This window comes from Mesoplodon bidens, assembly GCF_964165515.1.
Source record: "Mesoplodon bidens genome assembly, chromosome: 11".
Classification (NCBI taxonomy): Eukaryota; Metazoa; Chordata; class Mammalia; order Artiodactyla; family Ziphiidae; genus Mesoplodon; species Mesoplodon bidens.
This window is the reverse complement of record NC_138167.1, coordinates 50,969,469-50,986,344: the sequence shown is the minus strand read 5'-3', so window position 1 is coordinate 50,986,344 and position 16,876 is coordinate 50,969,469. Positions and strand designations below refer to the sequence as shown.

Sequence of the window (16,876 nt, the reverse complement as noted above, 5' to 3'; positions counted from 1 at the left end):
TAGCTAAGAACGTAAGCAAATTAGAAGCTACTCTCTTTATGCAGCTTTCTCACTAACAAAATTCCACATCATGAACTTCTACTAATGTTTCTTGTCCACAGATTAATAACAACCTAGTTCAAAACCACATCATTTCCTTTTTCTGCCTCATTTCCTTCAAGTGAAACATAATTTTTTCTTGGACTGGAATAAAAAATTCTAGATGAACTAAGCAAATCGTTACCAGAAATGCAATTTTATAATAATACTATTTCAGAGTACTCAAGAAACATAAAACATCTGTGGTGATGTTTTTGTTAATACATAAAAATAACCTAATATATACTGCATACCACCTAAATGGAAAATTGAGTCTATAACTAAAAGTGCAAACAGAAATCACTATAGATCCCATCAGTATCGGGTTTTGAAGCCCAGTTGGGAACATTTTAAGAACTGTGACACTTCTTTAAGTCTTGGTTGGAGGTCACAAACTGCTTGGCACAGATGTTTTGTTTGGCCAACACAATATTTAAAAATTATTAAACTCAAATATCTTTAGGTGAGTCATGCCCTCTATTTACCTGACAGGCCCTTAAAGGCATTTTATTTGGCAGACCCCGATAAAGACCCATCCTTACAGAAAAGAGATCAAATGATAATCATTAGTTAAATGGGTCCCTCCCTCACTGATAGCCTGATAACGTCCAGAGCCTTGGAAATTAAAGATACTAACAGTTACATTCAGAAATTCTTCTAGTTGCTAGTTGAATTAATTTTAAATACATACTTTCAGTGCATGTATCTAATAGTGGCTCATTTGATTAAGATCGCTGAGCTGAGTTGTTAAAAATCATTTACATCTGGATACTGAAAGAAACCAGAAAGTAGAGTTTTTTTTAAATGTTCTTTTGATATGAAAATTTGTACTGAAGTCCAAATTTCACATAATTTTCAAAAAATTAAAAACATTCAGTCATCGTTGGTTTTTCTTCATATAAAAGGAAGTGAATTTGCTCAATGCACTATTTAGAGAGAAACTAATTTCTACTGATGTATTTTAATGAATATTTATATATATACACATAGAGACACACGCATATATACACATATTCAGAGCAAGGACTGAGCTGACCATTATTCTCGTTCTTTTCAGTTCCATCATACTTTCTGGGAGATTCTGTTCCACTTACAAATTAAGTCTGAGTCTAGGACCCAAATAAGAGAACATTGGAGAGGGTTTCCTAAAACATTAGTCCATGCTTCACTCCAAAGGTGTTAGGTTTTAGGCACTGATGAGACACAAGCTAGCAGGCTTAAGAGTCCAAACATTAATAGTTAACTGTTCTTTACGTTAACATGGCAGAATGCTTCCATTCACACTGAGCCAGTAAGTACACCCTTGTCTCTGGCATCCTCTTCAGAACACAAATACAAGGCACCTTGCAGTGACTTTGTTTCTGGGGCCAATGCCCCTGGACTCTCCAGGATTAGTCTCTCTGAAGGTTCTGGTGAATTCTCCCTCCATCTTGGACTCGAGTGCTGTTGGGAGATTTCCCAGAGTGAAGGACATGGAGAAGGGAAACCCAGAGCAGATCGTGAGAGGGGGTCCTCTTGAAGGACTACTTCTTGGATACACCTGTTGGAAAGCACTTCCTTTTCTTTGGAATTCCGCCATTTCATCCTTCTGTTCTGAAACCAGATTTTCACCTATTGATAAAGTAATTGGACAAAACGATCACTTACATCACGTTACTTCACTTCAGCATTTTAAACTGTAATTTCTTCCACTGTGCCATCCATAGAATACCTTATCCTGAGAGCCAGCCTAGCAAAGTCCTTGTGGCTTTTTACTTCAGAAATATCTGAGAAATTATTTTAGTAAAGCATCTCCACACACTTATGAAACAAAACAACTGTGGTAAGCTGCTGAAATCCTGAAAGTCAGACATCTTTCAAGACTGATTTAACTCTCTTCGATATTTTTTTTTTTTTTTTTGCGGTACGCGGGCTTCTCACTGTTGTGGCCTCTCCCGTTGCGGAGCACAGGCTCCGGATGCGCAGGCTCAGCGGCCATGGCCCACGGGCCCAGCCGCTCCGCAGCATGTGGGATCCTCCCAGACCGGGGCACGAACCCGCGTCCCCTGCATCGGCAGGCGGACTCTCAACCACTGCGCCACCAGGGAAGCCCCTCTCTTCGATATTTTAAAACCTCATTTAGTCTGTGCTAAATTATTTATCCAAAGGAAATGTTATTGACTAGTAATGGCATCTGAGTGTTTATTTTGTGCCAGGTGTCAGGCCAGGCACTCATCGTGGATTTTACAATTTGATCCTCACAATGACTGCAAGAAGTCCTTATTTCACACGTAAGAAAACTGAGGTTCAACGCAATGAACCAGTTCAAGGTCACATAGCTAGTAAAATAGAAGCATTTAGACTAGAATCCGTGACAGTCCCACTCCAGCGCTGAGGCTCTTATAAACATTCAGACCTCATCAGAAACTTCTGGAGACTAAATTAAGATTACATTTTATGGGCTTCCCTGGTGGCGCAGTGGTTGAGAGTCCACTTGCCGATGCAGGGGACACGGGTTCGTGCCCCAGTCTGGGAAGATCCCACGTGCAGGGGAGCGGCTGGGCCTGTGAGGCATGGCCGCTGAGCCTGCGCATCCGGAGACTGTGCTCCGCAATGGGAGAGGCCACGACAGTGAGAGGCCGCGTACCGCAAGAAAAAAAAAAAGATTACATTTTATAATGCTTGGATAAATTGCAAGCTTTATACAATTTCCAAGTTCGAGTACTTCCAGGATTTATCAAACTCGAAGAATTAGGCTCAATAAATAACAATTGATTGTAATTAACCTAAAAGTGCTTATGATGGTAGTTTCTAATTTGAGCCATACCTTCCCCCACCCCACTTGAGTCTCTCTTTACTACTAACCTCCCTCTGACTGTGTAGTCAACTGTGCCTGAGCAGGAAACTTCACAACTGGTTTCCTGATAGCTTAAAAGCCAATCACATTGCTTTCCTGTGCATTACATTGCACCCTTTTTTAGTAGCTTTCTATTTTTAAAACAAAACCTGGAAAATTTTTACCTAAAGAAGTAATTATTAAAGTGTACCAACCAGATATTTCTCCCAATGAAGTAAAAAATTCTACCTGAGATGGTCTTTCCAGATTGGCAAAACAATTCTTTCATTCTTTCAACGTGATGGGCAATGTCCAAAATGGCTACAAAAGAAACCTACCACAGGCAGCTGAGTCTGAAAGACTGCCATCTCAGTTGTAATCCTGTGACTCAGGCTTTTCACAAGAAACCAGTCCTAATGCATACATAGCAGAGCATTTGCTTCTGTTCACAAACTCATTTATTATTTGCAGTAGGCATTTACTCCCAGAATGCGTGCCAACTATTTCTAATGGGTTTTCACCAAGACAGTTATTTGTTGCCATTAGTGATTTTTGTCTTTCTCATCACATTAATTATTTTATTCTCCTCTTAGCTTTTCTGTATATCTAGAAATTTTTTGAGTAATATCTCAATTTAAAAAAACCATGAAAGGAGTTTCTTCATAATCAGTGGTATTGGGACAAATGTACATATTTGGGAAAAATCATAAAATAAAATTTCTACCTCTCAACAAATATAAAAACAAATTCCAGATGGATTAAACAGCTAAACATAAATACAAAACTATAAAAATTCTAGAAGAAAATATAAGAGATGATCATTACAGTCTTGGGGAGATGAATGTTTTCTTAAGCATGACATAAAAAAATAAGGCTACAAAGGGAAAACTAGATCTGACTACATTAAAAAAAGAGAAATTTTTGTACAAATAAAGATGCCACAAGCATATGAAAAAAGCCACAAACTACCCAAAAGAATTAAAAGCAGCGACTCAAGGAGATATTTGTACACACAATGCTCACAGTAGCATTATTCATATTAGTCAAAAGGTGGAAGCAACCCAAGTGTCCATTGATGGATGAATGAATAAACAAAATGTGGTATATACATACAATTGAATATTATTCAGTCTTAAAAAGGAAGGAAATTCTGACACATGCTACACCATGGATGAAACTTGAAAAAAAATGGTGCAGCCATGAAAAGGTTAAATTCAGATGAAAAATGACCAGTAAAGTGATTAAAAGATTCCCGAGTTCTGATAATTAGGAAAAAAATAACAAATACAACTGCCCATGAGGTTGGCAACATTTTCAAAAATTTAAATAGGGGAGGGATTGCAAAAAAAGGACTGTTTATTAGTAAGAGTAAAATTTGATATAATTCAAATTGATATAATTGATATAATTGATATAATTCAATATCTTGATACAATATTTGGAAAGGAATTTTAAAATTGATCACAACTTAAAATGTACATAAACTTTAACTTATAAATCCAACTCCTAGTTCCCTATCTTACAGAATTATTTTTAAAATGCATAAAGATAGGCAACAGTAAAAACTAGGAAGTAACAAAGCTGAGGATGGCTAAGTGAATTACAGTATATCCATGTAATGGTCTGCTCTGAGACACTCACTAAAAAAGAATGAAGTAAATGTGTATGCAGACATGGAAGGATGTATCCCATGACATTTGAGTGGGACAAAAAAAAGCAAAGTGCCAAACAATACTCATTGTAAGCAGCATTAATCATAGTAGCCCAAAAATGGGAACAATCCAAACACCCACTATTAGAATGGATAAACCCTGGTATACCATGTAATACTACACAGCAATGAATGTAAATGAGCTACTGTTACAACACAGCCACATGGATGAATCTCGCAAGCATATGGTAAGTGAAAGAAGCCATATACCAAAGAAAATGTACTGAGTGATCCTATCTATATAAAGCACAAAAACAGGCAAAACTAATCTATGCTGTTCAAAGTTATTAAGGAGAAGGTAGTGACCGGGAGGGGGCACGCAGGGGGCTCCTGGCCCGGTGGTAATGTCCTATCTGGACATTGTGCTGGTTACACAAGTGATTTGTATTGCCCTTCAAAAGATGTTAAAATATATGCAGTGTGATGCCATTTTTATTTAAAATTATATACATGATTCTAGGTCTCAGCTTCTTCATTTGTAAAACAGAAATAGCAAAAGTAGCTATTTTTATTATCTGTAAATAACATCAAATGTAAGGGCACATAGTAGTCATTATGAAAGTATCTGTGTTTTTATAAGTTTGTGCATATATGACACACGTATACGTTTATTTATAAAATAATACAGGATATGTCAATAAACTCAAACAAGAGCCATATATAAATGACAGTAGTAACCAGGGAGTTGGATTGGAAAGGGAACAGATATGTTTTCATTTTTAACTTTACCAATCTCCCTCTTGTTTGAATTTACCGTAATAAATACCATGTAGTAACTGTGTAATTAGATATAGTGTACATGCAAATAAGAAAACGTTAAATTACTTCCGAGCTGTTCGCCAAATTCAATAAGGTAAAAAGCATTCATTCCTGAGGCACTTGAATTTTAAAAATGATACAATCGACTATGTAAAACTATGTGCCTATGGATAACAACTGGGAGATAACATACAAATATGGAAACAGTTTGTTATCTCAGAGTGGAAAGATTATGGTCATGCCCTCATAAATATTCCTTAATAGGCTTGCTGCATTCCCTTTTCAACAGTTCATTTTAAAGAGGATGCTATGTACTATCACGGATTTTCACACTTTCTCAGAGCACTGTCAGATCAATCCTAGCCACTTTTGATCTTTTAACACCTACCTCAAGTTCCAACTCAACCAGAAGCCCCCAGCCTCCCAAACCTGCACACTTTCTCCCCTCTGACTCTGGTGTGTCTTATCCATAGCAATGCGATGCAGGCCAGGCCCACTGAGCCCCCGACGTGATCCTCTCTCAGGCCCAGAAATTCCTCTGAGGATCAGGTAACTCCCATCACTAGACTCCCCAGGGGTATAGGAACCAGTCCTATGATCATCCTTTCCAGAGATGGGGATTAGTGTAAGGCTCCAAAGAGATACATAAGTTCTAGGAGAACCACTGATCTAGCTCCTTTATTTGGTAGTATATCTAACCTACCAGGGGCGGTTTCCTACATTAATGTCTTATATTGTTATCTAACTGTTCATGAGCTTCTGTTTTGTTTTCCCAGTTGGTTGTATAAATTCCTGGGGTCCAAGAAGTGTTATTTATCTTAATCAGTATTTATCAATATTCCCTCTTACCTAGCACAGTGTCTTGCACACAATAGACCACCAAGATATACCTATTGATTTGTCTGTCATAGACACAAAATTGCTCTGTGACATAGACAGAATTCCTATATTTGTCCCTGTTTTTAAAGTGAGAAACTGAGGCACAGAGCAGTTAATTAAGGTTATGGGCTCATTAGTCCCACACATGAGGAAAACACAGACTGGCTGATCTAGGCCAATTATCCTCTACCACACCTCGTGCTTCCTACGACTATAAAAAGTCGGGAGACAGGGGGACAGATCACTTCCCTAGGGAAAGGAAGCAAGGTTAAGAAGGGTTTCATCCAAAAATAACTAGTTTAATAACATCCAAAGTTAGAAACCAGGTCATTTGTATTGAGGGAAGTACAGTAGAGCATGGTGGTTAACACAGAGCCTCTGCTAGCCTTTCAGTGCCTTTATGCTGATTCAAAAATTCCAGGTGGAAGGAGCCTTGCACCTGGAAAGTCAGTTTGACAAGCAGAGTACCTGCTGCATTTCAGTTGCTGCCATCCCTCTTAGCCAAATGCCCTTGTGCAGTGAACATCCTGCACAACTGTACATGGTGGCTCCAGGTTAAAGAGAATGCAAACTCCAGAGTCAGGTTGCCTGGGGTGGGAGCCCAGTTCCAAAGCAGCTTCACTTTGTGACACTGGACCTCTGTTTACCTCTCTACATTTCCTCATCTAGAAAATGGGGATATTTCATATGGTGACTATAAGAAGGATTAAATAGGAAAATGCTAGTGCCTTATACTGTTAATTATTTATAAGTAGGCCAATCTTTAAATGGAGTATGCTGCACTTCCCAAAAGGCCAGAAAGTCTCTTTCAAAATTATATGAAATATCATTGTACAAGAAAGGTTTGTAAAGGTTGCAAATGTGAAACTACTTGACTGTACTTGACATAAGCCCACAGTGCAAAATAATGAAATCTATTAAGAGGTATTTATGAGTCACTCATTCATGCCTTGATTTTGGACTGGAAATGAAGAAAAAGACAGGAAAATTGGTTCCTGCTTTTGAAGGCAATTATGTAACCTGTTTCTCTGAAAACAGAGCAAACAATGTAATGATGTAAATGCCACAAGCCTTCGCTTTTCTCTTCATTTGGGGAGAATTAATCAGGCGAAAACCTAGACCTCTTCAGCAAAGGGACCGATTTCCAAATAGGAATTGTGACATATATTTCCACCCACTAAAAAACCATGAAAGTCATTTCAATAATGCTTCAGGGTCCAGTGCTATGCCTACTACAACAAATAGTTACCAAATGAATAGATATCATTGGATTCCTTCAGAAATCAGGAGCAGTAGATATCTTCCTGCTCATTAGTACCTGTGATTCCTTTAGTCCCAAGTTGACGGCAAGTTTCTTTCGGTCTGTTTTGCTGATATATTTCTGCTTCTGAAACATTTTCTCCAGAGCCTTTCTCTGGTCCTCAGAAAAGACAGCTCTTCTTAAAATACCCCTCCGAGCTTTGGAATTAGATTCCTGTGTCAGAAGAGGCAGCACACTCTCTTCTCCTAGAGGGGAGAAAAGACACAAAAAGCCCCATTAGCTGTATGGAGAATTCCATCTGTCTTTTCCATGACAAGATCCTCCTTCTCTGTACCATGGCCAAATTATCTCATCTCTGAACTCTGCACATTTAGAGAGCTTCTTAACCTTTTTTTGGTCATGGACTCCACTGAGAATCTGATAAATGCTCTTTGCTCCCCACTGGGAAAAAAAAGTACATATGCTTGCCTTCCTAATTTTGCATGCCATGTCAGAAAGTCCATGGTCCCAGGTTACAAAGCTCCAATGCAGAACTAGTAGGTGGTTTAAATACTTAATTTTTCTCTAATTCTTCATTTATTTATTCATTCTTCTATTGTCTCAAACTGTTGAACACTTACCATATGCCAGGCACTCCTCTCAATACTACACACTGAGAAATAAGACATATGTTTTATCGTACTCATTACCTATAAAATCAAGTGGGAGGCATTTATTGAACCAGCATCACAAGTGTGATGAAGTATTCCTAAGAAGAGGGTGCACTGGGAGCACAAAACGATGGGCTTAATCTTCATCTGGGATGTCAGGGAAAGCTTGCAAGAGTCAGAGATGTTTAAACTGAGAAGGAAGGTTTGGAAGACCTCCAATCGCCCCCTCCCTGATTCAGTTGATCATCAACTCCTTCAGGGCAGAGACATTTACTACTTTTTCTGCCTTTCTGTGGCTAGCACAACACTGGTTTCCACCCTCTGTGAGTTTCATTCATCATTCACTATTCATTTATTCAGCTTCCAAGCTGTGGTAGGAAGAATAATGTCCTTTCCAAAGATGCCCATGTCCTAATCCCCAGAGCCTGAGAACATATTACATTATATGGCAAGGGGTAATTAAGGTTGCAAATGGAATTACAGTTGCTAATCAGCTAAACTTGAGGTCAGGAGAGTATCCTGGAGTATCCAGGTAGGCCCAATGTAATCACAAGGGTCCTTATCAGTGGAAGAGGGAGACCAAAAAAGGAAGTCATAGTGATAGTTTTGAAGATGCTACACTTCTTCCTTTAAAGATGGAGGAAGGGGCCATCAGCCAAGAAATGCACTAGAAACTGGAAAGGGAAGGAAACAGATTCTCCCCTAGAGCCTCCAGAAGAAATGAAGTCCTGCTGACACATTGATTTTAGTTCAGTGAGACCCATTTCAGGCTTCTGACCTCTATAACTGTACAATAATAAGCTTGTATTGTTTTAAGACATGAGGTTTGTGGACATTTGTTACAGCAGCAAGAGGACATTAATACACTGGGTATCTGCTGAGGAAGCCAGACAAACAGCACATGGTCCCTGCCCTCAAGGAGTTCACCTTCTCATGGGAGGACCAATACATGAAAATCAATCCAGAATACAGGCACCAAGGGAGCAGGGACTCCAGTTTACGACTGTATCTGGTATGCATTTTGGTGCTTAATAATTATTTCTAAATAAAAAAGCAAACGCATGTCTTAAGTACTGAAATAGAATGATCCCTACAATGCTCCGGCATCACAAAAAAAGGAAGTGATGAGTTCGAGAAAATAGGTTGAGTCAAGTCTAAAAGGACAATTCAGTTCCAGAGAGAAAGAACCAAGGCCAATCCAGGCAGAGTGACTAGCATGTCTCAAAGCACTAAAGCACAAAGGAATAAAGTCTTTCCAAGGAAAAGTAAGCAGTCTGCAAGGCCTTGGAAGGGCATGAAACAGAGGGTGCACGCTGGCAACCGTATCCAGCCTGCAGACGGGCTTTGTTTAGAGTGTTGGTTAAAAATTCTGATTTAGTTGTTCACATTTAATAACTGGGAGGTTTCATATGAAGTCCAGGTTTCTAACATCTCTTCAAAGGTAACCACACTAGGCTCACCTTCCCATAAAGCAAAGATCTACCATAGTGAGTGGCAGGTGCCCTCTTTAGATGGAGCATGTGGTCCCCAGTTTGCCACAGCCTCACCTAACTTGCTTCTTATCTGACAGGCTCTTGAAGACATCTAGACCTCTGGCACAGAGATTATGGAGTGGAATCGAGCCAGACCATAGAGGACTACAAGGGTTTGGAACATTTCCCAATACTTAGTGAAGACCAATAGAATATGTTTAAGCAGGGTGTGACATGATAATAATAAACCTACACTGAGCACTTCCTCTGTCCTCATACTATGTTAAGCCGCTGACATGCATTATTTCATTTAATCCTCCCAACTTACCTATGCCATGAATGCTACTATTATTCTTCCCATTTCACAGATGAATAAAAAGAAGCTTAGGTAGCTTACGGAACTTTGTCCAAGGTCACATGGCTAGGGCTTCAAACCCAGGAATACTGTTTCCAAAACAAATGCTCTTAACTCTACAGTGGACTGACACAATCTGACTTGTATTTTAGAAGAAATATGTCAATAAGTGGATAAAGCTCATCAATTTTACCTCTGTAATATAATAGTTTCCCTTCCTATTTGTTTAAAAGGTTGTAAACATCTCTCAGCTAGTCTCTCAGCTCTGGGTTGTGCCTCATTCTGATTCATCCTGACATTCCCAGAACTACCGGCCTCTCCCTCTTTCTTCCAGGTCTGTAACACCTGCATCTCCGTAGAAATGCCAGAGCCCCTGGGATGTAATCAAGCCCAGTTCTTTACAAAAGTCTACTTTTACTGATGCCCTTCCCATTCATCCTCTTATGGGATCTTGGTTAATTCTCCATCTACAGAACCAATTATTTTTGCCTCTCTCACACCAAGGTCATATCTTGAAGTCAGGCTTTGGCACCTGGATTCACTATTTCTTAGAGATTTGAATAGTTTTATGCAATATTTGTCAATAATAAAAATAGTATAAACATCACAATATGTTCATATCTTTCTAAATGCTTTTCTTCTCTGAACTATCCTTTGTATAGAGACCATGGAATTGGCCCTTCTGCACTATTTCAGATCACAGATTCATCTGTTGAGATGGTGTCTCTCTAGGAAGCCTCAGGACAAAAGTCTCTGGAGGATGGAAGAACTGGGTTTGGACCTCAGCACTTGGAATGAATTACCCTTTCAGTTTATTTTACAGAGTTTCTTTAAGGATTTGATGAAACAGCACAAAAAATTTCCAGTGCCTAGCCCACAATAAGGATCCCTCAAATCTATTTCACTTGCCCCTGTTGAATTTCATTTTATTCTTATAAGAATCATAGGCCACAGACATCCTCTGTACAGATGAAGAAGTATTCAGAGCAGTTAAGATCCAAAGCAGCACAAAGGACACAGATCTCAGTGGTAGCAAGACCTTCTAACTCCAAATTCTTGGCTCCTTTCTATGCTTCCCCACACTGTTTCTTGATGGGTCAAGAATGGGAAGAAAGAAACATTTATAAACATAGCCAGAGCTCCTGTCTGTGTCTATGGGCTTCTGCTCCCTGTCCTGGGTCAGTCTGTGAGCCTGGACCATATAGCATCTCCTATACAACCTGGTAACAGTGTCCTCAGATTCCAGCATACCCTTCTCACTTCATATTTTGATCTGGAATTCTTAATTTGTAGCTGTATACAATCCACCATTATTATGGCCATATGTATTAAAAATTAGGAAAGAAACTTAAATATCCAAAGGTAAAGAAATGCATAAGCACATGATGCTATATCTACTAGGTGAAATTTTAAAGAACCACTAAAGATGATGACTAGGAAGATCAGCCAGCAGCAAAACAAACAAACAAACAAAAAAACATTATAATATGTATGATATTTAAGATACATACTATGCTCACAACTAAGTAAAAATGCAGAGAAAAAAGACTGAAAGGCAAAAAAAACTCTACTAAGATAGGCTACTGTTGTAGAGTTATGGACGAATAATTCACCTACACTCTACATTTTAAGTCTGGCTCAGTTTTCTAAGGAAAACAAGCAAACGTTGTAGTAACCTTTTGGGGAGTAATCTGGCCAAGTGATTGAGTCATCGCTGAGTGACAACTGAAAATGAATCCACTCCATCCTTCACAGATGCTCACAGTTGATAAGGATAGGTCCAAGTAGAGACAGCCAAGGTACAAGTGAGATAAACAGCCGCAGACCACCACATAGGAAGCTTTCAAGCACCAGATAAGAAGTCACTTAGTCTTGGAGGCCAACAGAGTGAGTACTGAGAGAGAAGAGCTGTCAGAAGACTAGCAATTCCTCTTGCTGGCCATCTTGACAAAGGCGGGCAGAGAGAGGGACTGACATTTGCAGATGCCTGAGTGGGGTGAGGACAAGTGTGAAACGTGGTAAATCTAGGAATCTCACACAGCTTGGAACTTCCAGACTGCAGGGGATGAGCGGGAAGAACACAGGACATTAGCTGGGAGGTAGATTAGGGCCGGGGGTGACTGAAACAAATCTAAGGGATAATTTCCCACAGAGGAAAGCCTTTCAAGGACTTGACCAACTTAGTATTTTAGAAAGGCCAATACTTTTTGAGCTAATACAACTTTTTACTTTTTAAAATAATTTTATTTTGTTCTTATTGAAGTACAGTTGATTTACAATGTTGTGTTAGTTTCAGGTGTACAGCACAGTGATTCAGTTATATATATAGTCTTTTTCAGATTCTTTTGCCTTATAGGTTATTACAAACTACTGAGTATATATAGTTCCCTGTGCTATACAGTAGGTCCTTGTGGGTTATCTATTTTATAATACAACTTTTTAAATCTGTATAGAAATACAAACATTTGGACCAATAAAGCTAGTTTAAAAAAAAATCTGCCTACATTTTTTTCTAAGCCAAGGTTTTATAAATAGGGATCATGATTTTACTCATTTTCACCCCTTCTTCACCAAGATCTACATGTTTACATAAAACAGTGGGGTAACACATTTAAATGCCCCTACGACTTTTAATAGGAACCTACAGGTTTTCCTATTGAGTTATGTTTAAGTGAAGAGAAAGAAGAGTCCCATCAAGGGGATCTACAGATAAATTATTCTCACCAACATGGTAAAAGCTAACATTGAAGAGTCATGCACACAAAGCAGACCTCAATCTCTGAAAGACAGAGCTGGAGTGGTTGTGAGGGTCACAGGATTAACTCCTGGGTCTGGTCTTTGGGATTCGGTGCCCTATAACAAACACGAATACAACCACTGAACAAGCAAAAACCATGGCAAAGATAAAGAATATTCCATTTTTCCTTTCTTTGCTAGTTGCCTGGTTTCTCTTAGCATTGCTCTCAATACACAAATTGCGCTTGTTTTCATCAACGGATGTGGCTCAGTTTCCTACAAGAAGCATGTGACAAGATGCTACTTCTACCACTGATGCTCCTCTCCTTGTCTCCCCCATGAGTCTTTTGTAGGCTGTCTCTGGATCTAACCATAAACTACTGATGAACCTATACCATCTTCCTACCTTCTAAATCTAGGAATATGGGCTCAATTACACCTGCAAAACAAACAAGACTTCAAGAACTTGCTGGTAATTCAAAAATCTCAGAAGCTACTGAAAAGTTGTAAGCAACAAACACCTCTGATTATTCCTAAATTCATGACAAAAGTCTGATTTATATGGAAACTTACAGGTGACAAAAATAAATAAATAAATAAATAATATAAAAATAACAGTTAACAGGGACAGAGTTTAAGGCATGCAGTAGAAAAGACACTTTAAAATCCAGGGCCGCCAATTCAAGGTGCTATAGGCTCTGCTAATTTGTGAATATCATTATTATTATTTTATAATATGACTTCCATATATATTTGGGGCTCAACATGTGCTGATGTATGTGCCAACGACAGACAGCATGGCATGAAATCTTTACCACAATCCCCAGAGGTACGTATTATCATCCCCATTTTCCACAGGAAGAAACTGAGGCTCTGGAAAGATAAGTTGTGTAATTGAGGTCATACACCCAAGCAGAGTGAGGCCAATCAATGCTCTTTAAAATTATACCAAAGACTGTCAAAATTACCAATGTGCCGGGAAAGAGGTCAGGAGGTGGGGAGAGTCATTAAAATGGCAGAATGACCTAGCATAGAAAAGTTTACAAAGGCCTAACTCTCTGCATCCTGAGACAGCCCCCATGTACCACACCCCCCTGGGAATCCCTGTATGCAGTGAGCCTTGTGAAGGGCATTTTGAACAGAGGTGTGCTGTGTGTGAATGATACAGTACGGGGTGGGGGGCAGCGAAGAGCAATAGAGAAACAGAGCAGTAGACAGGCCTCTGTTTACCCCAGGGTAGGCTACTACTACTACTTATGAACATTTGGGGAGAAAGGGAACCCCATTCCAGGAATGACCCTCAAATATTTTCACTGCCTCTGTGGAACTGCTGAATAGAGCCATCAACTTGGAAAATCTATTGTCTTCGAGTCTCTGACTCCTTTAAACTTTCTTCCTGCTTGACCAAGTGTCATTTATCTCCCTTCACTATTGAGAAGTCAAAACCTATGTTCAACTTATCACACAAACACAATTATGTTTTCACCACAATAATTAGGCTTCTTTCTCCGTTAGCACAAAATGCTGCATCCCTCTGAAAATCTTAAGAGTTCTAAAGATAAATCCTTATAAAAGAAGCTCTCAGGCAGCCTTTTATGGATTTCCATAGGTCTTGATCAGTTCCCTAAGCCCACTGACTGCTCCAGCTGAGAGCAGGAAACATCCAGGTCAGGTGGTAAGAAGACCCATCAGAGCACTGCCACCTTTGACAGTGTCACTCATAGGACGAACCTACAGTAATAAAAATAAGGTCCTTTCCCTGCTGCCTTGCCTTCAACAAAATCCTAAATTCAAATTTGGAGAGTATTCTATGTTCTTTTAATTTTTAATGAGAAAGGGAAGATTGTAAAATGATCTCAAAATGCAGAATCTAAGTTCACCTCCCAAGAAAAAGGGAGAGCAATTTATCCCAGAAGAATATTTCCTCACTCATATTTTTATAATGCTGCTCCAAATTTAAACTTTGTCTTTTAATGCATAAAATTCTTGAAAGGTCAAATTCAAGTTGGGTACTCAAAGACAAAATGAAATAATTATCTCATTAATTCAATTAGCTATTCTACAAAATTAAGACTCCTATACATTTTCATGTAGTCTTTTCCTTAAGGTCATTCTCTGCATAACTTCTACAACTTTCCATCTCATTTTATGAAGTATGTTATTTTGAAAAGAACCTTATGGATATACTATCAAAGATTTTCCTTACACTGCTTTGCGGGAGAGGAGAACTTTTACCACTGCCTTTAAATTTTTCCCACTGTAAGGATTGTGCTTAAATAGCCTATTAAACTATTTATTATATGTGAGAAGGGCACTAGATGAATGATTGTTTCCACACTGCCACAAGTCAATCATAAATCTAAAAGGTTAACAAGAAAAACTAAATCAATTTTAAACAAGTGAATCATGTAAACAGTCAAAATGATGTTTCACTTGCTAGCTAAGGATGTGTTGCTCTAATCCTACACTTTTTAGAAAGAGTGACGTCAATATTGTGAAACAATGATGAGGGCCCATTAATTTCATCTCTTATTAAAATTTTTAGTGTAAACTATAATTTTGGCTCCGAACTGAAATACAAAATTACTTCAACAGTTCATTTTCCTTCTTTCGTACAAATGGAAAAAAAATTAAATGCTTGGGCATAAAATCATTCTTCTTATTAAAAAAAGAAGAAGAAAAGAAAATGTAGTAAATGCCTTAAATTAAAAAGCTTACCGGGCAGTTTTAAGTCTTACTAACTGTTCCTTGGTATAATGATTATTTATGTAATATTCTTAATTGAAAGCCTAAATCCACCATTTCATTATTATTTGCTGCCAATACAGTGAACATCATAAATAAAATAAGAAATTCATTTCAGATTTATCACTGAGACACCAACGTTTATTAAGAACACTTGTGGCATCTCTACACTGTTTTATTTTATTTATTTATTTATTTATTTATTTATTTTTCTAGTGTCCTTTCTTTTTTTTTAAACATCTTCATTGGAGTATAATTGCTTTACAATGTTGCGATGGTTTCTTCTGTATAACAAAGTGAATCAGCTATATGCATGTGTATTTCCCCATATCCCCTCCCCCTTGTGTCTCCCTCCCACCCTCCCTATCCCACCCCTCTAGGTGGTCACAAAGCACCGAGCTGATCTTCCTGTGCTAGGCGGCTGCTTCCCACTAGCTATCTATTTTACATTTGGTAGTGTATATATGTCCATGTTACTCTCTCACTTCGTCCCAGCTTACTCTTCCCCCTCTGCATATACTCAAGTCCATTCTCTATGTTTGTGTCTTTACTCCTGTCCTGCCCCTAGGTTCATCAGAACCTTTTTATTTTCTTCAGATTCCATATACATGTGTTAATATACAGTATTTGTTTTTCTCTTTCTGACTTACTTCACTCTGTAAGACAGACTCTAGATCCATCCACCTCACTACAAATAACTCAATTTCGTTTCTTTTTATGGCTGAATAATATTCCACTGTATATATGTGCCACATCTTCTTTACCCATTCATCTGTTGATGGATACTTAGGTTGCTTCCATGTCCTGGCTATTCTAAATAGTGATGCAATGAACATTGTGGTACATGACTCTTTATGGATTATGGTTTTCTCAGGGTATGTGCCCAGTAGTGGCACTGCTGTGTTGTATGGTAGTTCTATTTTTAGTTTTTTAAGGAACCTCCGTACTGTTCTCCACAGTGGCTGTATCAATTTACATTCCCACCAACAGTACAAGAGGGTTCCCTTTTCTCCACACCCTCTCCAGCATTGTTTGTAGATTTTTTGATAATGGCCATTCTGACCAGTGTGAGGTGATAACTCATTGTAGTTTTGATTTGCATTTCTCTAATGACCTGTGCTGTTGAGCAGCTTTTCATGTGTTTGTTGGCAATCTGTATATCTTCTCTGGACAAGTGTCTATTTAGGTCTTCTGCCCATTTTTGGATGGGGTTGTTTTTTTGATGTTGAGCTGCTTGTATATTTTGGAGATTAATCCTTTGTCGGTTGCTTCGTTTGCAAATATTTTCTCCCATTCTGAGGGTTGTCTTTTCATGTTGTTTATGGTTTCCTTTGCTATGCAAAAGCTTTTACGTTTCATTAGATCCCATTTGTTTATTTTTGTTTTCATTTCCATTTCTCTAGCAGGTGGGTCAA

The 16,876-nt window shown here is 38.5% G+C and overlaps 1 protein-coding gene across 1 annotated transcript in view; it reads right to left on the bottom strand.

The window, feature by feature from the left end:
* Positions 1 to 1,356: 1,356 nt before the first annotated feature.
* DBX2 (developing brain homeobox 2) overlaps positions 1,357 to 16,876 on the bottom strand; it is a gene marked incomplete at both ends in the record, with an annotated part of 45,213 nt that continues 29,693 nt past the window's right edge. The window contains 2 exons of the mRNA XM_081249094.1: positions 1,357 to 1,689; positions 7,561 to 7,748. Of these exons, the coding sequence (XP_081105220.1) occupies positions 1,357 to 1,689; positions 7,561 to 7,748 (521 nt within the window). The remainder of the gene's footprint in view (positions 1,690 to 7,560; positions 7,749 to 16,876) is intronic.